The sequence below is a fragment of the Triturus cristatus genome, chromosome 2_2 (genome assembly GCF_964204655.1).
Source record: "Triturus cristatus chromosome 2_2, aTriCri1.1, whole genome shotgun sequence".
In the NCBI taxonomy this organism is placed as follows: domain Eukaryota; kingdom Metazoa; phylum Chordata; class Amphibia; order Caudata; family Salamandridae; genus Triturus; species Triturus cristatus.
In genome coordinates, this window is record NC_140582.1 from 41,502,473 (window position 1) to 41,528,335 (window position 25,863).

General features: G+C 44.7%; 1 protein-coding gene across 8 annotated transcripts in view; it reads right to left on the minus strand.

Moving 5' to 3' along the window:
• The window catches only part of LOC146861800 (uncharacterized), a 1,595,865-nt gene that overhangs the window by 1,224,680 nt on the left and 345,322 nt on the right, over positions 1 to 25,863 (minus strand). For all 8 annotated transcript variants that reach the window (XR_014978338.1, XR_014978334.1, XR_014978336.1 and 5 more), the window contains one exon: positions 17,928 to 18,100. Coding sequence is in view for 1 of the 8 variants with exons in the window: in XM_085643197.1 (XP_085499323.1) it covers positions 17,928 to 18,100 (173 nt within the window). In the remaining 7 variants the exon portion in view is untranslated. The remainder of the gene's footprint in view (positions 1 to 17,927; positions 18,101 to 25,863) is intronic.

A 25,863-nucleotide genomic window follows, 5' to 3' on the forward strand; every position in this document is an offset into this window, starting at 1 on the left:
CAGACAGGGAATCAGACTCATCATCTTCTGCAAGCAGAGCCCAATCTTCTTCATCCTCCTCTACCTCATCCTCCTCTAAATCCTCCTCCTCCTCTTTTGCATTACAGGCAGCTGGCAAGGCTGCCTGGAAGAGAAGTGGGTTCTCTCCTTGGATTGCTCATTGCCCGTCACTGGTGGATGGTCCATCTTACTGAATCAACTGATCATCCTCAGCACCTGAAAGATAGATGTTGCAACAGGATAAGTATTTGCCTTACTATATCAAGGTGGTTAAGTCAAATGATCGTAGCATCAACGGATATTTTAACATGTAACGTGGTGAGTGTACACCTACACATGACAACTCACACCGTAGCATTGAGGTGTTCAATGCAGATGTGCAATGAAAAATCAAACATACCAGCTGCAATCACAGCTCTGTGTGGAATTGAGATCCCCCGTGATGTGAGCTGTTGAACCTAGCTCCTCGAGTGTGTGGCAGCAGATGTCGGCATTGATCCAGCAGCTTAAGAAGGAAGTGACACCGTACTTAATGTTATGCAAGAATTACATGTTAACATGCACAATTGAGACAGACATCACTCAATATGTTGGGGACTTGTTACACACCAGTACTGGGTTTTGCTGATGCTGCCAGGATGTTTCCCAAACCTCTGGATGCTGTCATCTGGATCACTGAGGAAGTCCTGTCAGCAACTATAATGTGACATAAGGCCATAATTACGTGCAACGGATGTCGGTAATGATTTTACATGTATATGTCATAGATATAGACCAGTGATATGCAATTTACAGGTGTGGGCCACATGAGGCCCTCCTGAATTTTACATGCAGCCCCGCTGATGAACAACAATACTGGGTAGCTGTTAACTCAACACGGCACTGGCATCAACCACATATGACATTTACAGGCAAACATGTAATTGAAGGCTACTGTTACTTCAAGGAGGGAGGTTGCTAGGGTGACTGCACTTTCTTCTTTTGGATACACCTTCAGTTTTAGTGACATCATACTTCATAAGCATGATGTAGCTTCTTCAAAAGTCTAAAGGAGTGTTCCTCAACATGCTGACCTGATTCACCTTTGCACATTAGATCATGTCACTGCATTGGAGAGTAACATTTTGATATGTATAATTATCAACCAACATTTGGGTACCAGTCCCCCCCTCCCACTGGGACAACAATGTCCATTGCAGACTGGGGTGTCAAACATTAGTGCTGTGCACTCTTTGGGTGGCCAGTGTTCCCATTCTACATGAACAACATCATAGTCAATTTTACCTGACACTAGTTTTGTACAGCATACATCTTGAAGTCATGTATTCAAGGTTCTCCTATATGTGATTATGGAGAAAGAGGAGGTAAAGTGAAAATCAACAATTGACTAGGATCAAACAATTTGGTCAAGTAGAGAAGCTGGGATGATTTCCACAATTTCTGGTTTCACATTGTGCAGTTCAGTCACCAGATTTATATGCTTCACTTCCTCTAGACACACCTTACTAGCCCCAACCTCCTCCCCAACTGCAACCCTGCTTCCATCAGTGCAGCCCTCATCCACATCAATTACCATACATGTTGGGCCCTGGGATTTTAGTGAAGATTATCCATGTCATTGACTTTCAACCCAGTTGTGGCTACTCCCCTTCATAAGAGGCAATATTAGCAATTTGGTACATACTGTACTCACTTACCATACATTTTGAGTCATCCTGTCATTAGCCAACATTTTATGAAGTGGCATACTGTTAAGAGCCATAAGTGAGCATATGGAGTTGAGTGGGAAAAGTGATACTAGACACACACCCCATACTGCAGACTTTTAATCTACTTTTTTGGTGTATGAGCATCAGGTAAAGTCATTCTTAGTTATACTTACGAGGTCCTGCATCCACCCAGTGTGTAGTGCCAGGCCAGATGTCACACCTGTGTTGCAGCAAACGCTGTGGGTGGAGTTTTTCTAGACAAGTCACAGGGCCCACAATGATATGTGTGTTTTCAGTTTGTGATGCACCACATTTCCTAGTTCAATTCAAAGGTCTGGAACTGTTCATGGATTCTATGTCATTTCTATGGCTTGTCTGATCACAGTGTAGGAGTTTAGACACTATCCTGGTCATATTTACATATCAGTTTGTGCTAGTGGTATGGGTTGATGTGCCTCATGACGTTGCCTCCCTGCGGGTGCAGGGACCTCTGCTCCAGTGGGTGACTGTACTCTGGCTGTGTGTTGCAATAAAATGGAAAGGTCACCACAAGTAACCAAGAAATGCTGAACCTGTGCAACAGTAATGATAAGTGAATGTGCACATTATCTATTGCCATTTACCAGTGTAATATGAATACATCAGCAGTGATGGACCACTGTTTGGGACTGAGAAATGGAAGTTGTCATTTCTTTCGCAAAGGATTCTAGGACCTGTGGTGCAATGTATGAAATGAGACCCATGAGGGTCTGACTCACCATGCAATTTGCAAATACTTGGGACAGCATCCATAGTCACATTTGCTGTGTATCACAGACATTTAACATCTAGTGTCATTGTTGTAATCATCACATTTTATCTGGCATGACATTAAGGTTGGCTATCACAGGCAGCCCATGCAGCAGATGGGGGTGAATGGTGAAGAGGGCATTCCTCTCGAGTGGGGTGAGACAGAGGCATGGTCCAGTTTGTCCACCAGTAAGAGCTCTGACCACCTAGATTCTGCTGTACTTCTTCACCCACCTCTTCTCATCCTGCCTGCCACTTCTTCTTGATGTCTGTGTCAGTATGGACATCCTCTTCCAATGCAGTGACTGCAGTACCCAAATGCTGCCATAGGGCTGCCTTCTGTGTGGCAGTGCTGCTGTAGAGGGGTATACCAAGCAGTCTTTGTGGTGCCTCACTATGAACTTGATATCATGGTGATCTCCTCCTCACTATAATTCCTCATTCTCCTCAGAGGTAGCATGACGAAGGCAAGGCACAGAGCAAGCAAAACATGTGTGTGGTCGAACCACGGTCTTGATTGTGTGCTGCTTTTATGTGGGTGTAGTGCTGGGATTGTAGGTGGTGTTGATAGTTTGTGAGTGTATATAATTATACTTACTCTGGCCCTGGTGCAGAATCTCCACCCTGTGTGCAAAGCTGGGATTTTCTGGTGGGTTAAGGAGTTAAGAATGCACTTTCTCTTTAGGTTCCTGAGTTGTTTTGTCAATCTCAACCCAATCAATGTCTTTCCAGGTATCTTTCTTTTCAAAAAGGTAATCACCTGAGGTTAGAAATGGAATTCCAGGTTGGCTGAGGTATGCACCCAAGCCAGGCAGGAACCACCCTCTAGTGAGAGTAATCTAGATAAAAATGAAGATAACCTGGGTGCATCCTCTGATAGCTTGGCACAGAGCAGACATGCATATCAGCAGAGGCAATGTGTAAAGTACAACACACACACAGTAATGCAATGAATACACCAAAAAAAGCCTCCACACAGGTTTTGAAATATAGCCTAATATATTCTGAACAAAACAAGACCAATACGATAAAAAACATATAAGTACTTTGCAGGTTATGAGGGTTTCAAAATAGTACTCTTTACATTGAAGAACACACGGTTACAATGATAGAAATCACATAGGTTCCTTTCCAGTTCTCATTGTACCTAAACACAGTAAATCGAGTGCTGAAATACACACTTGGCTAGTTCCATACTTTGGGTCACACTCGACTGGGGTGGAGTAACCCTCCTTTGACCTAGAGAAGGTTCCTGGTGCTCTCCTCTCAGTCTCGTGGCCCAAAAACAGTGCCTGGATTAGTACCAAGTGCCCATGCTCCATGCGTCCCTCAGGACCAGAATATGTGGAAAGGTCCAGCTGGCCACTACATGCATGTTGGCTACAGGAGCCACTCAGGTCCTATGTCCTAGACACAGAATAAGTAATACCCCAATGGGCAGCATGTCAGAAACCCTTTGGGCGAATCGGGCCGCAACTCATCCTGTGAACAGAGGTGCCCACGAAGTAGTGTAGGACAGCTTCTTTGTTCTCCCAGACCCCACTCGCCCACAGTACCTTTCGTGGGACCTGGCTCGATTTCAGGGAATTACCAGGCAAAAAGAAACCCTTAGAGTGGTGCTGAAGCTGAGGGCTGCAGAACTCTTAGGTCTCAGGAAGCAGGCCCCATCTCGTCTTGTAGTTATGTAGTTGTCTAACACAGTACACATGGCACTGATCCGGGTGCGTATCCGGGCAGAGGAGCCTTGTGTTCCTGACTCACCCCTGGTTAACACATCGATGGAGAGCCACGCTGAGAGGCGCTGCTGCAGTTCTCACTTATGGCAGTGAGATTTCACTGGCCAACATGGCCCAGGCAGTATCTACCGAAGGTACGCTTTTGTTTAGAAGGGGGGAGATGCAAAGCACTCGGGACCTATTGGTACAGGGATTGCCGGTCTTCCGAGATCAGACACACGATGATCGTCACATACGCAAGGGCCATTCGATTTGTTTCTAAATCACATGTCAAAGTTGCAGTAAACTGCACACACAGACCCTGTAATGGCAGGCCTGAGGCACATTCATTTAAATAGCTACTTCTGTGGGTGGTACAATCAGTGCTACAGCCCACTAGTAGGATCTAACTTACAGGCCCTGTGTACATAGTGTACCACCTTACAATGGACTTACAAGTAAATTAAATACGTCACTCATGGATACACCAACTACACACATGTTTAGAGCACATGACCTTTAGCACTGTTCAGCATTGGTACAGTGCTCAGACTCCTGAAGCCAGCAAAAAGAGGATCAGAAAAAGGGGATGAAGAAGGCAAAAAGTTTAGGGTAACCTTTCAGAAAGGGCCATTTCCAACACCTGTTGAAACTTTTTCATCACCAAAGGTGATTTGGCATGAGAAATCCAATTTCTCTCATCCTCTTTCTCTAGCCACTGTACAGACAATTAACACTCTACCCACAAATCAGTCAGCACCACACTGTTAAAAAGGGTGTTCAAGTCTACCACAATACCGGTGAAATCTTCGCAAATTGATCAACCTGTGTGTACCACTCCACTGGCTTATCTCTCAATTTGGGAAAATCATTTGTGAATGATGCAAGATCATTACTACTCCACAGTACATGAACATCAATCAATCAAGTAATTATAAAGCGTGGTATATCGCCTGTTAGGGTCTCAAGGAGCTGGAGATGCTAACTGCTTTATGGTGATCTGTTTATTCAAACTGTCAGATCTTGAGAATTATAAGAGCGACGAGGCAGTCCTGAGGTGCAGGGGAAGGTCGTTCCATGCTTTGGCCGCCAGGTGCGAGAAGGAGAGTCCGCCTCTGTTATTTTGCCAGATCCGGGTGTTGTCTGCAAGGAAGAGGGAGCCAGTGTCATGTCTTGAGGTGGGTTGTGATGTACGTCCCTCTGGGGAGGTTGAGAAAGAGTCTTGCCACTGAGTTTTGTATTGTCTGTATTCTCTTCAGGAGGCGCATGGTGACTCCTTTGTAGAGTGTATTTCCGTAGTCCAGCCTGCTGGTGACGAGGCCTTGTGTGACGGTCCTTCTGGTGTTGACTGGGAGTCACCTAAAGATGTTGTGAAACATGTGTGTGGAAGCAGGTGAATGAGTCTGTGTTCACCTGTTTCTTTATAGATAGCTTGCTGTCCAAGATGATGCCAAGGTTGCAGGCTTGGTCTGTCGGGGGTGGGATGGGTCGACTTCAACAGTCCCCCATACATCATTCCATGGCAAGGTTTTGTTCCCAAAGATGAGGACTTCTGTCTTGTCTTCGTTGACCTTGAGATAGTTATCCTTCATCCAGTCATGACATTTATTATACATCTGTGAAAGTTGGCTTTGGTGGTGGAGGGGTCTTTTGAAAGCGAGAGGATAAGCTGGGTGTCGTTGGCATAGGAGATGATGTTGAGTCCATGCGATCTGACGGTGTCGGCCAGGGAGGTCATGTACGTATTGAAGAAGTTGGGGCTGACGGATGATCCTTGGGGGACACCACAGAGGATCTTCTTGGGTTCTGATGTGAACTGTGGGAGACATATTCTCTGGGTTCTTCCAGGCAGGTCTGAGGCGATCTATTTGAGGACGCCTCCTTTTGATTCCGAAGTGGTGGGGTCTGTTGATGAAGATACGATGGGAGATTATGTTGAAGGCAGCTTACAGGTCCAAGAGGATGAGGGCTGCCATTTTGCTGCAGTACAGGAGGGCCCTGGTGCCTTCAGTGGCTGCTATCAAGGCTCTCTCTGTGCTGTGGTTGGCTCAGAATCCGGATTGAGAGGGCTCTGACTTTGGTAGCACTTGTGCCGAAGCTTGATGGGATACAGAACAACAAAAATGGAAGACCGTCATGATTAAAGGACCTAAGTTATACCCTGCATTGACAAGTGAGGAACCTCAGAAAGAGATGGAGAAAATAAAAAAGGAGTATAAAAAAGAGAGTGCAGAGATAACAGGCAAAGATAGTGATTCTAGTGATTACTTTTTAGATGCGCTGTTGTCAATCCATCCACCTCCTTATAATGTGACCCAACCTGAAGCAATGAGTGGTATCGTTAACAGTGGATGCTCAGAAGAAGTCACTGTCCTAGCGATTACAAGAGTGGAGGCTCGGAAAAAGTCACAGGGATTACAAGTCAGAATCTTATGGGAGAAAGTTCTGGGATTTGTGCTCTTGTAAATACAACTAGTTCTAATGCCTCAGATCCAATAATTGTTCTGGTTATTATTAGTCCAGCAGTACCTTTGTATAAACATGAGTCTTCAAGACCCATGATACATACATTTATGGTTCCTACTGGAATAAATACTTCAGCTACTGTTTCTGTTGCTCCCCAATGGAGAGGGACAGATAGAATTCCATTTTCCAGAATATGGTGACTTCACCATCTGTTGTTCTTATTTCCATCAGTAATGAATCAGACAAGACATACCCCTGCAGAGGAACCCTCATGGAGGTCAAACCATTCTCACATGTCCATTTGGAATTCACCTAGGTGTATCACAAGCAGTAATCCTCAGAAAGGGCATACACCCCATATATCTGGAGTCTAAATGGTTTTAACTCACCTGAATTAGACAGTTTGGCTAGGTTAAAATATGTAAGAGACAACACGTGCTCAGGGTTGCCCCTATATATGCAAAAAAACAGAGCATTACCGAGAAAGAAAAAGATCGGGTTAAGGATTGCTTTGTCAAGTATAGACAGACCCAAAGGGAGAGTATGAAAGTAATGAAACGAACTGTCAGAGAATACTATATCCTTTAGATGTCTGTGGGGGTTGCTCCCTATGTGACTTTATATAGAACACATGAGAACAAATGTTACTGACACAGTTTATATTACGGTCCATCAGGTGGTTATTATTCTTCCTTCAAGGGCTATTTTCCCCTTCTGACATTTGTATTTGCCCATGTGATGAGCAGTCACTAGACTCTTTAGCTTTTTGTATTCTACTGCAAGTATTATTTTCCCCTCACCAGGAGATATGTATTGCCACTGCTAAGGAGAAATACGTTTAGCAAATGCAGAGTGGCCCTGATTTTCTCAGAGCATATTTTAGGGAGGACATCTGTTATTGATTTTCTAGTCACTTATGTTCTTGTGGGTTTGTCTTCCTTTTTTTCTGAATACATTTTATATGGAATGTCAATAACTTTTTAAAACTATATTTTATTTAAGAAAACTGTTTTTATTTGTATATGGGATTTTTAGCTGGTGGGCGCTCTCTTTTTTATTGCTAAGGCTCCTTTGTCATGTACAATTTTGAAATGGGTTCCTGTTAATAAAATTCACTGAAATTACATAAAGATGATCGTTTTAAACCTCTAAAGCTTGTAACTCATTGAATTTATCATTCTTTAACTGCTTTTTAATATTGTCTCATGTAAATTTGTATCTTTTATTATCTGCTGTTGTGAGATTGAATAAAGATTATAGAATTCAATTGAATTGATTAGGTTTTTCAATGGGTCCCCAGGAGAAGCTGAGAGTTCAGGATTAAGCAGAAAAATTCAATCTCCGGGAAGAAAGAACGCAACGGATGTGGTCAAATTAAAACTAGAATTGGATGAGATGAGTTCAGGTAATCTTGGTCTTACCAGATAATATACTAATCAAGAGAATACATTTGTAAACTTGTGCAAAGATATTACTATACATGACTGACTGACTGAAGTATTTATTAAGCGCACTTATGCCGAGGCGTCTTGGCGCTGAGATAGAAGGAGGGGTATGGAGAGGATCTAAGGTTTGGTGAAAAGCCAAGTTTTCACGGCCTTTCTGAACAAGGTCTTACTAGTTGTTAATCGTAGTTCTGTTGGAAGTCTATTCCATAAGCTTGCTGCCTGGAAGGAGAAGGCCTTGCCTCCCCATCGAGCCCTTTTAAATTTTGAAATGCCGACTAGGCCCATACTAGTGGATCTGAGTGTCCGACTTGGGACATACCGAGGAAATAACAATATCATGTCATCTGCACCTCCTCCATAAACCGCTTTGTGTACAAGGCATAAGGTCTTAAATTGAATTCGGTTACGCACAGGGAGCCAGTGAAGCCTCTTCATGTTTGCTGAAGTGGGATGATGCTTTGGGAGGTCCAGCAGTACTCTTACGGCCACGTTTTGCAAGGACTGGAGCTTTGAAAGCTGTCGCTCTCCTATCCCAGAATATAGAGCATTGCAATAGTCTATGCGAGATAGAACTAAAGCTCCCACTACTGTTTTTCTTAAGGAAAAAGGGATGAAAGGTAGGATTTTACGAAGAATCTTGATCATCAAGAAACAGGCAGAGGTGACCTGGTTGACTTGATAGGTTAATGAGAGGTCTTTGTCAACGAGGAAGCCTAGGTTCTTCACTTTGGGTGCAGGAACAGGGCAGACGCCCGCCTCTGGGGGCCACCAAAGGTTGTTCCAGATGGAAGGTTTTTGACCGAATTCCAGCACCTCCGTTTTTTCGGTGTTAAGCTTCAGAAAGTTTGAACTCATCCAGCTCATCACCCTAGAGAGGCAACTTCTGAATCTCTCCGCAGTGACTTCAACGGTTTGTGTCAGGGACACCACCAGCTGAGTATCATCTGCATAGGATACTAATTTTAAACCATGATTCTTGATTAGGTTAGCTAGTGGGGTGACATATAGATTAAACAACGTGGGGGATAGTGCTGATCCCTGAGGGACGCCACAAGGGAGAGAGAGTTCAGCAGACTGAAGTCCCTCCCAATGAATTTGCTGTGATCTAGAGTCAAGGAAGGAATGTAAAAGCGCTAAAGCAGAGTCTTTGATGCCTAATTGATTCAATCTTTCCAGTAATACTCTATGATTAACGGTGTCAAAAGCCGCCGTTAGGTCAAGCAGGACAAGAGTGGCCCTGCCTCCATTGTCCATGACTCTGCGGATTTCCTCCACGGCCATTATCAAGGCTGATTCTGTAGAATGACGCGGTCTAAAACCGTGTTGTGTCACATCCAACAGGTTATTAGAGTCAATGAATTGCATTAGCTTCTGGTTAATAATTTTTTCTAAAACTTTAGATGGAAGTGGAAGACAGGAGATAGGGCGATAGTGTTTAGTATCCTGTGGATCAAGTGAGGGTTTCTTGAGAATGGGCCTGATACAGGCCTTTTTCCAGCTTGAAGGGAAAACACCTGAACTAATGATCTTATTTAACAAGGGAGCCAGAGAGGCGCTTATTACTGTAGGGGCCAGATGGTATATGTAAGAAGGACACGGATCAAGGGGAGAACCTGACTTTATTTGAAGTAATGCATCACTGACCTGTTTTACGCTAAGAGGTGAGAATTTGGACAGACCATTGACCAATAAACGATCCTCCATATGGTTGCGTGTATTTTTATCATGATCAGTCTGTAGCTTCTGGAGTTCATTGTAGACATCTTGAATCTTACGTTGAAAAAAGAATGCAAGGTTGTCGACAAAATTTTGATCTGGGCAAAAAATTGTGTCGTTGGGACTCTTGATTAAGGTGGTCACTGTTTTAAAAAGTTCCTTAGACAAATTTTTTGCCTCTTGAATTTTGTTGGTAAAATATGTCGTTTTGGCTTGCTTGATTAATAATTTATATTTTTCCAAGGTGAGATTATATTCCTTCTTTAATGTAGGGCTATAATCAATTCTCCAGAGACGTTCCTGCCGCCTACAGTTGATTTTGGCAAGCTTAAGCTCGGCTGTATACCAAGGCGAGGTTAGTAATCTTTTTTTGGGTTGGGTGGATTTCGCTGGGGCTAGTTTATCAATTGCCTTGCAGATCCAGGAATCAAAATTAGTGGCTCCTTCATTACTGTCCACCAAGTGGGGGGGGGGGGCAACTTGTCAAGGTATCGGCCAGTTCCTCACTTTTTATGTCCTTCCAGGGACGAGTATTTACCAGCCGAGGGCGAGATTTCCGTCCGGTTGCTGACAGAGAGAGGTTCACTTTAAAATAGATTACTGAATGGTCTGACCAAGGGACCGGTAGTATGTCCTTCACTTCAATTTTGTGATTATTGGTGAAGATTCCATCAAGTATGTGCCCCGCTACGTGAGTGGGCTGTGATATAATTTGCCGCAGCCCATACCCTGCCATGTTATCAATTAAATTGGATGAATCGAAGTTATTGAGGTCATCTAGATGAAAATTGAAATCACCTAGGACTGTGAGTGTTGCAGTATCAAAACAAGATTCTAAAAAGGTCTGAAGGGATTTAGTGAAAGGGGCTCTTGCTCCAGGGGGTCTATAGATCAGTAGACCAGATAAAAGTTCATGATTATTAAATTTTACAGTAAATGACATGGCTTCGGCCTCTAGAGTGGACTCTTGTTTGTGGGCAATTTTTAAGTGGGAGCGATAAATGAGCGCAATACCTCCTCCAACCGTTGCTGTCCTGTCTACTTGCGCCAGTGAGTAGCCTAGGGGAACGGCGATTTTCCAGTCTGGTGCAGAGGAGATAGATGACCATGTTTCCGTAAGGAAAACCAGGTCCGGACTAGTGGCAGAAATAAGGTCCTCTAGCTCATATTTGTGTTAAATAGGATGCAGTTAAGCTCGTTGGTACTAGATGTGGTGTTACCAGGGATTACGTAGGATGACAATACATCAGCGAGTCCAGTGCGGTGAACCACAGGGCTGGAACGGGAGTTGAGCATAGTGTTACAAATGCTTATAGACGGAGTAAAGGTGGTTCTCAGGCCACATGTTGAGCAGCGATTGGGGTCCGCTGTATCGTAGTCAATCAACAGGGCTGGCAGCAAACACTTACCATTGTTTAATGACATAAGTTCATCCTGCAAGTAACTGATTCTGGCAGCACGCACAGAGCCCACGGCGCTAGTCGCGGTCTTGGCACGGACGGGCGCAGACGGGCTTGCCTGAAGCGCTCCTCCGGCTCGCCCGCTGCGCGGTCGCGCCGTGGCGCGTTTTATAGTGGGCGGTGGAAACTAGAGCGCTAACCCAATGAGAGTGATCCCACTCTAAAATGGGCTCCGCGCTACAAGGATCGACCCGGCAAAGACCCACAAGTTGTACTACACAGTGGAAATAACAGATGTGCAAATAGCAATGAAGATTTTTGTTTTAAAAAATGATAAAAGGTAGCAAGAGCAGCAATGTAACCAACAGTCTCTCTTTCTCCCCCTTCACATCAATGCGCGGTTGCGCCGTGGCACGTTTTATAGTGGGCGGTGGAAACTAGAGCGCTAACCCAATGAGAGTGATCCCACTCTAAAATGGGCTCCGCGCTTCAAGGATCGACCCGGCAAAGGCCCACAAGTTGTACTACACAGTGCAAATAACAGATGTGCAAATAGCAATGAAGATTTTTGTTCTTAAAAATGATAAAAGGTAGCAAGAGCAGCAATGTAACCAACAGTCTCTCTTTCTCCCCCCTTCACATCAATGCGCGGTCGCGCCGTGGGGCGTTTTATAGTGGGCGGTGGAAACTAGAGCGCTAACCCAATGAGAGTGATCCCACTCTAAAATGGGCTCCGCGCTACAAGGATCGACCCGGCAAAGACCGACAAGTTGTACTACACAGTGCAAATAACAGATGTGCAAATAGCAATGAAGATTTTTGTTTTTAAAAATGATAAAAGGTAGCAAGAGCAGCAATGTACCCAACAGTCTCTCTTTCTCCCCCCTTCACATCAAGGACAAGCTCATGATAAACTGTCTGAATTAACTCGTGAGCATTATGTAGATTTAAGTTGGGCAAAATCCTTACAGAAAGGTTAGAGTGTATCTTTTGCTAAAAATTGCCTAACAAGTGTGAGAATGTCAGGAATGAAAATGAAAATTAGAGAATTAATTGGTAGCATTCAGAAATGGTGTTTATTAGACAAGTGGGAAGGCAGAAAGGTAAAGAAAAAAGACTCAAAGAAAGCGAAAGGAGAGCAGCCTCTGTGTTTGATAGATGGAGAAGGTACTTCAAATTTCCCATTGATAGAAGTGTCTGTTAGAGGTTATGTTTGCCGCAGATACATCATCCCCTCCCAAGACCTGGGGGATACCATGCCAGACCTCTTCCACAACAAGATCTTAGTCATCTATGAAAACTTCAAACCCAACCCCCACAACTGACAGCATCAGCTTGCTCACACCCACAAATCCAAAATCCAAACACTTGCTCTCCCTATGGGACCCTCGCATAACTCAATCCACAATCTTTATAATCAACTCTGTGCACTCTAGTGCATCCACAGACCCCTTTCCCCAACACATCTTCAACCTTAGGAACATGACAAATTCTATCCCAGGATCTTATGCTACGTAGAGCCCAAAAACAACTTCAACTGCTCAAACATTAAGCACATTCACATCGACACCACAACTAAAACATCATTGCACTACACAACGCAATCTCAGAAAAATACTGCAAGCTTGACATTCACAATTACAATGCATGATCATATTAATAGTTAATACTCACTCATCTGCCGTTACAACCCTTTTCTGAACCACTGGAACTCTGCGGATACTCCGAATTAAGAGTTGGGCTTTAAGGGCTAGGGCTGGATTCGGGCAAATCTAGAATTTCTATAAGAGATACAATAACTCCCTTTGCTTTAGTAGCTAAAAATCAGACAAGCTACCATTTGATGGAGCACTGAGCCCTAAAATGTAATATCTTAGTCAAGTTGTCAAAGATTTTTCCCATTGGTCATATGGACCTTTGATAGACATTGAAAGGGAGAAAACATCAACAATACATTTCTAACTTGTGAAGCCAATGAAACTCCACAATATGGACTAGGAATCACTGAATATGATTAAAGGGTTTTATTTGGATTACCAACCAATCCAGTATATGTGCAAAGCAAGGATAAGTTCGGTAAATGCCAGTCAGTCAAAAAGCTTTAATTCGATAAAAATTATCATAAAAGCATGTACAGAAGAATCATAGTAGAAATAGAAGTTCATTAGGAAACATATTTTACAATAGATCATAATGGTAGCTTAATGGCTGGTTTTAAAAAAAAACATTGTAAGAGTATGATTTTAAAATAGAGTTAAAAATGCAGTTTTAAAAAGACATATGTAAAAACAGTTCGTTAACTCAACTAGTACAGCTATTAAGTTTATTTCTAATAATCCAGGACCAGGCCAAAAATTTGGCCACAGCACAGACTAGCACCAAACTTGTGTCAGTACGAAGAATACGTAGGGCGACACGATAGTTCGAAAGGCCCAGGACACGGCAAGCAGGAGCTAGCCATCTTTTTCTCGGATTACTGTGCGCTGGGCATTCGAACATAATATGGGCTATACTTTCTACTTTTTCGGGGCATGTCAAGCAAGTGGCAGGGGTCTGGTGGGGAGGCCTCCATTTGCTGGTAAATTCACGAGTAGGGAGGATCTCGAGTCTGAATTGAAAATACAGTGATCTGTCTCTAGGTTTTTGAATAAACTCGAGAAAAGGCTCAAAGTTAACTGTCGGCTTAAAAGTAAAAAAATCTTCGGTTAATCTTCCATAACTTGAGCTACCAAGATCCCGGTTATCGATCCAGGCCCAGTATGCTTTTTTGAGATCCATCTTGCTGATCGAAGCTCCGTGCTCCCAAAGATCAATTAGGCCAAGCTGGCTGAAAGAATTTTTAATGTTACGAAGCCAGCTTATTTTTTGGGAGCCGGCTATACTCATGATTTCTCTCAAGCCCTCGGTAAATTTGGCTAGCTCCGGGGTGCGCCATAGGCGAACCCAAAATAGCAAGGGGCGTAGCCTAACAATATCTTTAAGTGGGCGCCTACCCAGGTCACTAAAGAGAGGTTTCAAGGGAGTACCTCTTGGCATTGTAACTAATTCTCTTAAAAATGTATTCTCGGACAGGGAGAGCTCTTCTGTGTTTTCGAAGCCCCAGAGTTCGGCTCCGTAAGTGGCTGAACCTACTGCTTTGGCCTGGTAAATCATTAATGCGGGGGTAATTGGCTTGCTCCTCGAGGAGCGGTGTTCTTTGGCGATTGCCCCCGTGGCTCGTTTGTGGTTGAGCAGCATTTTTTGGATGTGGGGCTTCCAGGTCATAGTGTCGGAGATCCTAATGCCGAGGTAGTCAAATAATTTGACATATTCTAGGGGAACACCATCGGACATGATGGGTACACTAGGTGATTTCCGAGATTTGAAGGAGAGGAGCTTGGTTTTTGAAGTATTGATAACCAGTCCTCTCATTGAGCAGAACAGGTGAAATCTGTCTATCAGCCTCTGGAGCCCTGCTGGTGTTTTGGAAATCAGCAGGGTATCGTCCGCGAATAAAAGAGTGGGGAATTTTTCCCCCGCCAAAACAGGAGCGTCCGCCGGGACTTCAAGCAAAAATTGCACCACTCTATTAACGAAAAGGGAAAAAAGGGTGGGCGCGAGTACGCAGCCCTGGCGGACTCCTCTGTTGACTGGGATCTTGTCGGTTCTCTGGGCCTGACTGCCCCATCTCACCCTGGCAAAGTTCCCCTCGTGCAGGCGTACCAGTAGATCAAGGATGTAAGGCGGAAGACCTAGGTCATGGAGGACAGACCATAAACGATCACGAAGGACCAGGTCAAAGGCCGATTTTAGATCGATAAAGGCTAGATGGAGATTGCCCCTACCAATCAGTACAGTTTTCCAATGTAACAGTAGGAGCCTAAAGACCTGGTCGATCGTGCTCGTAAATGGCCTGAACCCAGCTTGATAATGTGACAGAATATCATTGTCAGTAACCCATAGTAGAATTCGCTCTAACAGAACCCTGCCAACCACCTTCTGACTAACGTCAATGAGACTTATAGGTCGGTAGTTAGCAGGGTCCTCCCTATGGCCCTTCTTGAATATTGGTATGACCTCCGCCCCCCTCCATGACTCGGGGATGGGAAACCCTTTAAGAAAGGCATTAAGCAAGATGGTAAAATACTCTGCCCAAGATTTGGGGTCGTAGCGGAACAGGTCTCCCGGCAGGCCGTCTGGGCCTGCAGCTTTAGCTGGCACCAATCTGTTAATGGCCGCTATAACTTCCGTTTCAGTAAAGGGGTCAGTGTTAGACAAAGTTAGATCTGTAGGGATGAGAGGAGAATAAACACTAGTACATTGCATAATGTCATCCGAGTAAAGTTTCGAGAAGTGGATAAACCATTCATGGTTGGTAATGTGATTGGGAATTGTATCAGGTTCTTGGCCTTGGGAGTATCTACAAAGGTTCCAGAATGTGGTCCCATCCCTTGCTAGGCTAGCATTTTTTAAAGCCAGCCAATGAGATTCTTCCCATGTACTTTTTGCATTAGCTACAGCCCTCTTGTAAGCAGACCTAGCGTTTTTAATTAAAGTGCAATCCTTAGATTTAATAGCGATTGCAAGCATTTTCCTGCTGGACCTGCACTCAGAATTAAACCAGGAACCAGGAGTTTTCTGTTTGTGAGGATTGTTAGCAGAGAAAGATGTAAAAAAAGACCCAATTGACTCAATAGTGTCTGCATGAATAGACACGGCCCTTGAATACTCGTTAGCATCTACACATGCTTGCCTAAGTTCGCCAATTTTTATTAACAGTATTTCTTTAATAGAGGACAGTTTTTGTTTATCTACTGCAATTTTAGGCCATTTGAGATGTCTTTTACAGTTAGATGGAATGACATCCCTTGTGAGCATTGTCGAGCGATGGTCAGGGGTTGGTTGGTCTGGGGTCCATATACTCTTTATAGTCAGGCACAAGGGATTATGATCACTATCGACAGTTGGAAGAATAACCATATCTTCGGCATAATGCCAGAGTCTACGGTCAATTAAAATATAGTCGATACGTGATGGGCTAGAGATTCTATTAAAAGTAGGTGCTGCATGGAGGTCGGAGGGTAATCGACCGTTAGCAGCTCGCAGCCCAAATTCCATGACCAGGGCATTAAGTTGAATTGTCACTGGTGTCCACCTTGTTTCTGGGGGGACAGTCAGGGATGGTATACCCCATCTAGTATCTTCATCTGCAATTTCCAAGATATCGTCAGAGGCAAGAGGTTCGAATGTGCAATTCAAATCTCCGGCGACCAATATGAGGGAGTTTGGGGGACAGGAGGAAAGTTCCTCTTCTAAGATGGTAACAATAGGGGACTTAGAACCTCCTTGGGTACCCCTAACATAGACAACCAATCCAGTATATGTGCAAAGCAAGGATAAGTTCGGTAAATGCAGTAATACAATGGGTGAGTTGAAATATCTCAGTAGGTTAAGGCACAATATAATGACATATTGAATTGCGATAATAACAGTTTTATAAACAAAGAATAATGAAAATAGGTGTTTCATAAAGAAACTATCCTTCTCTCCCCTAAACAAGGATCAAAACTAGGGTAATCTTTCAAGGGTCTCTAAATCAGTAGCATAAAGAAGAAGTCAGCATGATCCAACTCCAGTGCAAGTCTAAAGAAAAGGATATGTGCTTAGCATAAAGCTTCACACTTGCAAGAATAAGGTAAACTCGGAGGTCAGTACCCCTCAAAGTCTAAAGGGAATCTCCTCTAACTCTAAGTATGAGACCAACAATTTTAAGGTAACAGGAGATTCAGAAACATCTTATCTCAATTCACACCACTAGGAACCAATCAAATCACTACGTGAGTGCACCTGCAACATGGCTTCAGATTCACATTGTTTCAAACTGAAACTGCGGTTCCCAGCCTTGACCATTGCTTCTCTACGTTCCTTGCCAAGTTTCTCTCCAGGCCTCTCTTTCAACCATTTGATACAAACAATAAGACTTTCTCCAGCTAACGAAAATCATAATAACAAACCTTTAAAGAAAAGAGAAAAAATGATGGCGAAGCAAAATGAATTTCAACTGAGACCTGTAGTCAGGCTAATATAAATGTGCATTTAATATGTACCTCAAATTCATGGTTACACATGTGCACATTTAAATTTCAGGCGAATGCAAAACACGAGCAAAGAATACATGTTACATTTGCAAATATACCATGAAGTGTAAACCATGAATACAAAATTACATGCTTTCATGTTTAAACAGAACATTAGTGCACGCATACATAAATCTCTAGTCTCTACAGTGAATACATTTCAGTAATGCATTTAAATGCTTCACACAAATTAATCAAATTAAGCACACAATAAATATAATGTCAAATACACATATATAATTGCATTTCTGTGATGTGCAAGGGTGAAATCTACATCGCGCTACTCCAATATAAATTGCCCATTCCCCCTTCCCTTTTGCAGGCTGAAGCCCAGCTCTCTGCATAATGAATATGTGTGGTGCTGCTGCGGGGCTTACATTCTCTGTGAGCCCCAATGAGCACAGTAGGAGGAGGCAAGAAAAGGACAGCATGTAAGGCTGATACTACAAGTGGGACAGCTCCCGAAGACTGTCATGACCTCAAAAACAATACTCCAACTTTCATTCAAATCACTGCTGTACAAATGTTTGAGGAAACACCATGTGTGCTGCAAAGGAATGCTACTTACATTTAAGCTGCTTTCAAATCCGTCAGCTGCATTGCCATGTGCTGCTGCATAGAGTCTGCTTTGAATACCTTGGGGCATGCTTTGGCTGAATCTGCGCTCCCTTAGCGTGGGACCTGGAGGACTGTAATCTGGTGATCGCCTCTGAGCACATGGGCATGGTGGACAGGTAGAACCTACAGAATACACAGCAGTGTGAAATTTACTAGGTGTTCTCACTTACATTTCAAGCTTAAATCAAGAAGCAACAATATTAACATAGGTTCTACCGATCAGTAGCAAACTCTTAATTGCCAGACTGAAACAGGCATTAGCAGAGTTACACTTTTGTGTAAGTTATTGAATGTTTGATATTCACAAAGATATTGTATGAGTAGTATGTGTAAGACTGCAAAGTGTCTGCACATAAAAAGATAAGACAGTCATTTTTTTTTATGCGCGACCACGCAGCAGTTGTAAAAAGACCACTATAGACATGCCTTTGTGAATACCAGACAATGATAAATGTACAGAAAACTGAAGTTTACCACAGTGAATCAGGCGCATAAGGCACAAAAACTTAGTGATTTATATGGCCGAGGTATACCACAGCAATGTTGTGGTATACTGCGGTAAATGCAGATGACAAAACAGACTGGGACCTGGATGACTGTAGACTGGTGATTGCCTCTGATCACAAGAACATGGACTGGTAGAACATAGAGGAGAATCCAGAACAGTGTGAACTTTAGTAACGCCACCTTTAAATTAGTATAACTTGTGTACCTCCAAACACAGGGGTATATTTATGAGGATGTTTGAGTCACGTTAGCATCATGCCACGTGGTATGTATGAATGCTAACCATATGTAAGATTTATGAAGCCAGGCATAGCCACTTTGCATGGCCCTTAGTGGCTTCATAAATCTGGAGTAACGTAATGCAGTGGAAATCACTGCATTGTGTAACACTGCCCTGGGAAAATGTTCAATGGGCATTGCATGGGTGTTCCCACGCAACCCCTATGTTTTTAGATGCATTCTAGATTTACCAGAACTGGTAAACCTGGGAATGCATCAAAAAGTTACACCTTCCTTGGGAGGTGTAACAAGGAGAAATTTCTCCTCATTTTATCCTCTTTCTATGTGTTCTACATTCTACAGCACACATAGAAAGAGGACTATGCCTCCCAGGATTGTTTTCGTGCATGAAGGTGCCCCTTGAAAACACTATGGGTCTCATTTATGAAAAGTGACGCATCGCTGCGTGAAAACAGCGATGCGTCACTTTTTATTGTGCCCTCCTTGAGACATGCTGGATGCGTCATATTTACAGTACGACGCATCATGTTACAAGGAGTTTCAGATACATAAGTATTTCTGATGTATCTGTAGGCGCAAAAATGACGCGTTGCTGGAGTGTGTCACAAACGTAACACAACTTCAGCAATGGGTCATTTCACATGGGCAAGTCCCATTTCAAATGTGCCTGTGTCAGCCTTACACCTGCTGTGAGGCAGTTGTAAGATATTGACACATTTGCATCCTAGAAGGAGCGCAGTGAAATTACATAGATTTCACTTCTATGAGGCTTACTTGTGTCGGAACGCCGACCCTGCATACATTTTACCTGGCGCAGGTATAATGTGGCACAGGGGTTTACAAAGTGACGCATCTACCTAAATGTGTCACTTTGTAAATATGATGCAACATGTTGCATTTTTTACGCCGCTGGTGCGTCACAAAAAGTGACGCACCGGCGGCGCAAGTCATCATAACGCAAGGTCTCATAAATAAGCCCCTATGTTCTGAGGTACATGAGTAATAGTAGTTTAAAGGTGATGCGTAAATTGAAAATTTAAGGCAGACATATAACTTTAGAAGAGTAAAGCTTTCCTAACTATAACTAAGTTTTAACCTTCATTTTTTTCATTGACAAAAAATATATTAATATAGATATATATATATTATCTACTGGCGGTCGCCAGTAGATAGTTATAGTTAGGACCGTGTTTCCATAGGAAATCCGCAACATTCTATTTGGAATAACTTTGGCGCCGGTAGACGAATCCTCGCGAAATTTTCAAAACTAATGGGGCGCTACGCTCCGCTCCTACCCTGATCAATATATATATCTGTAAGCGCGCTCCGTGCGCTTACCGTAAGCTTACCGTACGCGTACGGTGCCGTGCGCGAGCTCAATTCTGATTGGTGGTTACATGACTGTAAACATTCGAATCGGTCGAAATCAGGAAGTGTCGGCTGCCATTTTCTGTCTCTCGCACTGAGAAACAAAGGTGGGGAACGTGAAAAGGGGGCAACGAAGAGAGTTGCAGACCCCCTAGAGTTTGTCAGGGGGTGCAAGAAGGACCCAAAAGTCCGAAAAATACATTTAATAATTTTAAAAAAAAATCACGGAGTGCGCGTATGGTAAGCTTACCGTACGCGCACGGGAAAAAAAAAAATAAAAAAAAATAAAGAAGTAACAATCACAATTATTAAATAAATTAAACGACCCACAAGGGAAAAAAAAACAAATGTTACTGTGTAAAAAAAGGCGAGGCGCGCACGGCATGGACTGCGCAACGTGGGCGCTCGGTGCGCGAAGCGCACCGAGCGCCCACAGCACGCGCACGGTGCGCGAAGAGCACCGTGCACGCAGGGTGTGCGCACAGTGAAAAACCAGAAAAAAAAAAAAAAATACATACATAACTTAGCATTTAAAAAACCGTACAAATTCACTGAAAAAACCATAGGTTTCACACACGTTATAGTTAGGAATTATCATTTACAAAACCTTGCAAATTCACTTAAAAAACCATATGTTTCACACATGTTATAGTTAGCTGTACATTTCACTCGTAAAAAACCAATGAAATTCCACGTTATAGTTAGATCAGGTAACTATAACTTGCGCGACCGCAATCCACAATGTGTAATTTCAGATGTCATCATTGATGTCATGAGTGATGTCACTGACCATGTCATGAGTGATGTAATATGTGACGTCATCAGCAGTTTAATGTGGGCGCGCAAGTTATAGTTACCTGATCTAACTATAACGTGGAATTTCATTTGTTTTTTACGAGTGAAATGTACAGCTAACTATAACATGTGTGAAACCTATGGTTTTTTAAGTTTTTATATATATATATATATATGCATATACGTATATATATATATATATATATATATATATATAGATCTTCACTGAAAAAACCATAGGTTTCAGCGACGTTATAGTTAGTTGCCCATTTCACTCGCACAAAACCATAGAAATGTGGCCGTTATAGTCAGTTGAGCTAACTATAACTCACGCCACCGCAATGCACTGCTGATGACGACACATAATACATCATTCGTGACATGGCCAGTGACATCACTGATGACATCTCAAATGTCATCACTGACGATATTTTCCAGTGACTGTGTGTTTCTGTAAAGTTTAAGGTGACCACCACGCTGCGCTAGGCTCACACGTACAGCGCTTTGTCGTTGCTTGCACTTGCAATTTTTAAACCTCCGGATTTTGTGTTTGATTTGCTTTAGTTTCGTATCCCTGTTTTTATGATAGCCGCGCCCCCCCCTTGGCCCTCTCACGCACTATAAAATCTTACCTGCACCGCACTTTGCGGGTCCGGGCTCACGGGGTCACGTGACGCGCCGCCGCCCTCTTGGATAGGTCTATTCACCCTTCCTGGGGTCGGGGGTTAGCGCTCCAGCGCTGCTGCACCGCCACGCTGCCTATTTAAGGTGAGCTTGAACGTGGGTCAGCCTGTTTAAGGTGACCACCACGCTGCGCTAGGCTCACACGTACAGCGCTTTGTCGTTGCTTGCACTTGCAATTTTTAAACCTCCCGATTTTGTATTTGATTTGCTTTAGTTTCGTATCCCTGTTTTTATGATAGACGCGCCCCCCCTTGGCCCTCTCACGCACTATAAAATCTTACCTGCACCGCACTTTGCGGGTCCGGGCTCACGGGGTCATGTGACGCGCCGCCGCCATCTTGGATAGGTCTATTCACCCTTCCTGGGGTCGGGGGTTAGCGCTCCAGCGCTGCTGCACCGCCACGCTGCCTATTTAAAGCTCGCATTTGCGCGCAGCGGTGACGCGCAGTGGTCGCGCCCTCGCTACGCCTGAGTCAAGCCAGAGTCCTGCCCGTCTGCGCCCGTCAGCGTCCTGGAGGCGCTCGGGGCGGCGGGACAGGCTCGGTCACCTAGCATGTGCCATACAGGCCCACTCACGTTGCGTTATACTGCTGAGGAGCTCCGCGCTCTCCTCACTGCTTCCAGTGGCTGCTGTACTGTCTTTCCTGGGCGTCACCGTGGTAAGTCCATCTGTCCCGGTTGCGGATGGCGTCCCTCCCGTGCTTTGCCTTGTTCCCCTGGAAATAACATCGCCAGTGTGGGATATCTCTGCATGCTACTAAACACCAGATCGGCGTGCAGACATGCACAAGATGTCTTTGAGCTTCTTGACACGGCTAAGCCACTGTGTCTTATGCTCACCGAGACATGGTGGGGAGAACTTTTGAATCCAGACGTCGCCATGGCAATTCCGCCTGACTATAACGTCTTCAGGAAGGACAGAGCGAAGGGAAGGGGTGGTGGAGTGGCATTGGTGGTGAAGAAAGGCACGGCTTGTACTATCTTGCCAGTGGAGGATATTCGTGGCTCGGAGTCCCTCGCTTTTTCTATCACTTTGGCTCCGCATCAATCAGTCAAGGGATTATTGGTTTATAGACCGCCGGGCCCACCTGGAACGTTCTTTGAAGATCTTGACTCCGTTTTACTGGGACTGGCCCTGAAAGCAGAACACTGTATCGTGGCCGGAAATTTCAACTTCCGGATGGATGATCCATCCGACGCTGCCGCTATTAAAATCTCAGAGGCTATGGCACCGCTGGGATTGTTCCCTTATCTGCAGGGGCCGACGCATGACAAGGGGCACACTCTGGACCAGGTTTTCTCGACTTCCCCTTTGGAGGTCCTAGAGATTATCCCGGTACTATGGTCAGACCATTCGCTGGCTAAATTTTCGATCAAAGGCACAGTTAAATCGGCTGTTGCCGCCCCACAGCAGCATGGTCGTACCCATAGGGCGTTCCATCGAGTGACCCCTGAGATGCTGGCTAAGGTTGCCCTAGATCACCGCTGCCCCCTCTCTGGCGACCTGACGAAGGATTTGGAGTCCTTGCAGGCATGGCTTTCTGACAGGCTCAACGATCTTGCCCCGGAACTGGCCCCCCGTCTTACTCCCAAACGAGTTTCCACCCCTTGGTTCACCGCAGCACTGTCGGTTAGGCGGCAGCAGTGCAAGGTTGCTGAAAGAGCCTGGCGGGTAAAATATGACTCGGACGCTAAGTTGACCTATAAGAGCGCGGTTAAGGAGTATCACCGGGACATTCGCCTGGGTAAGAAAGCCTACCTGGCAGGGAGGATAGAAGCTGCCTCCAACTCCTGTAAGGAGATTTTCTCTATAGTTAGAGAATTTATTTCTCCATGGACTAACATCTTGGAGGAGAGACCATCTGACTCCTGGGCCTCTGATCTTGCTAGTTTTTTTACTAGCAAGATCCAACTTATACAGGATTCTTTTCCATCGGCTGTACCCGTGGAGCGAATTAATTCTGAGGCCAACCGATCGCTTCCGGCTGCGCCAGGCTTGACGCTGGGCGTATTTCCACCTATATCTGCGCCCGCCTCTCTAGCACTTCTGGGCAACTTAAAATCGGGCTCGCCCCTGGACCCATGCCCTGCTAAAATTCTAGCGAAATTGGCCGAGGTGATTAATCCATTGGCCAACCCGCTATTGAATCTCTCGCTGAGTCAGGGAGTGGTTCCGCAGGCTTGGAAGCAGGCAATGGTCATCCCGCTGCTCAAAAAGCCTGGTCTGGATCCAAAGGCCCCAGTTAACTACCGGCCTATCTCTCTGCTGCCGGCTCTTTCGAAAGTTGTTGAAAAGCACGTGCAGACGGTGCTGTCCAATTTTCTAGAGTCGAATGAGATTCTGCATGCCACCCAGTCGGGTTTTCGCCCAAATCTCAGCACGGAGACTGCGCTCCTCGAGGTCTCAGAAACCATTAAAGGGGCTTTGGATACTGGGGGCAAAGCCATGCTGGTGATGCTGGACTTGTCGGCGGCTTTTTTTACACCGTCCCCCACGACGGTCTTCTCACAAGACTCTATGAGATTGGACTACGGGGGACGGTGTTTAGCTGGTTTTCCTCCTTTCTAGCAGGCCGCCGGCAAACTGTCTGGGCCTCGCCAGATTCTGCCGTGATGCCGCCTTTGGGAGTCGGGGTCCCTCAGGGCTCTATTTTGAGCCCGACCCTCTTTAATATCTTCATGACCCCTCTGGCGGCATTGGCGGAGTCGTTTGGGGCCCGGATTGTATCCTATGCAGACGACACCCAGCTCCTCTTCTCGTGCAAGAGAGGAGGAGACTTTGATGGGGAGAGTATCCGGGATTGCCTTGAGGCTGTGTTTCAATGGTTTCAACTGAACAGCCTCAAGTGCAATTCCGATAAGTCCGAGGTACTTTTCTTTGGGTGTGAAACGGAGCCAGATTGGCAGGCTTGGTGGCCTACCAATATGTTCCCCCCAACTTGTTCATCCCAAATGGCTAAGAACTTGGGGGTCAAGATGGACAAGGGGTTGACTATGAAGTCCCAGATCCTGGGAGTGTCGGGCACTTGTTTCGGCCTCCTTAGGATGCTACGGAGGTTTCTTCCCATCTTATCGGAGGAGCACAGGAAGCTGACTGTGCAGGCCCTGATAGGCTCTAGGCTTGATTATTCAAATGCTCTGTACCTGGGCCTGCCAGAGTACCTGCTACAGCGGCTCCAAATTGTGCAGAATGCTGCGGCGAGAGCGATTTTTGGACTGAATAGACGCGCTAGTACTGCGGGTCTGCTCCAGACCCTGCACTGGCTCCCAATCCGCAAGCGGATCGCCTTTAAGGCTCTGACCCTGACATACAAGGCCCTCCATGCGACGGGAGCAAAGAACCTCCAAAGGAGACTTGCCTTCTACCGACCGGCTCGCTCTCTGAGATCAGAATCCCTGTTTTTGGCGATCGTCCCGCGAGTGAAGAGAGCGCGCCTGGGAGGTCGCTCCTTTGGACTACTGGCGCCACAGCTGTGGAACTCTCTGCCTCTTACACTTCGGGGAGCCACCAGCCTACTAGCTTTTAGAAAGGACCTCAAAACCTGGTTGTTCACCCAGTAGGTCTTGTTTTGCTTATTGTTTTCTTTCGGTCTGTGACATTTTCTCTTTTAATGTGTTATGTTAGTATACTGCAGCCTACCTTAAATAAAAGCGCCGGGACACTCTTTTTGAGTAGCCGTGCGCTCTATAAAAGCCATTTTAACATAACATAACATAACATGTTTTATAAATATATTAGCCAAGGTATGTTGAAGAATGAGTGGGTTTATAAGTGGGTGGATGAAGGATATAGTAGGTGCGTGACTGACTGTATAAGTAAGTGATTAAATGTGTCTTACTGAATTCATGGGTTAGTGACTAAACTGTGTGAATGTCTGTATCAGTCTGTCTATTGCTCTGTAAGCTGCTTCATTGGTTGATGAGTAGCTACATGAGGTTCTATATGGGTTATTGATTGGTTGCCTGAGTATTTGTAGGGGTGCCTGAGTGTGTGTGTAGGTGGGTGGAAGGGCGTGTGACTTTGTACATAGATGTGTGAGTTCTTTATTCACTGGGTGTATGGGTTCAAGACTGCATGTAGAAACAGCTGTATGGGTGGGTGAGTGTGTGTGGGTGTGTTGGTAAGTGAATGGATATCTCAGTGCTACCTGTCCAAGTAACTACATATGTAAAACACAGTGCATGAGAGAGATGGAGTATATAAATGACTATACGTGAGAGTCAGTGATTGTGAGAGTGCTGTATGGATGAGTGTGTACTTGTATCAGTGATTGTATAAGAGAATAAGTATA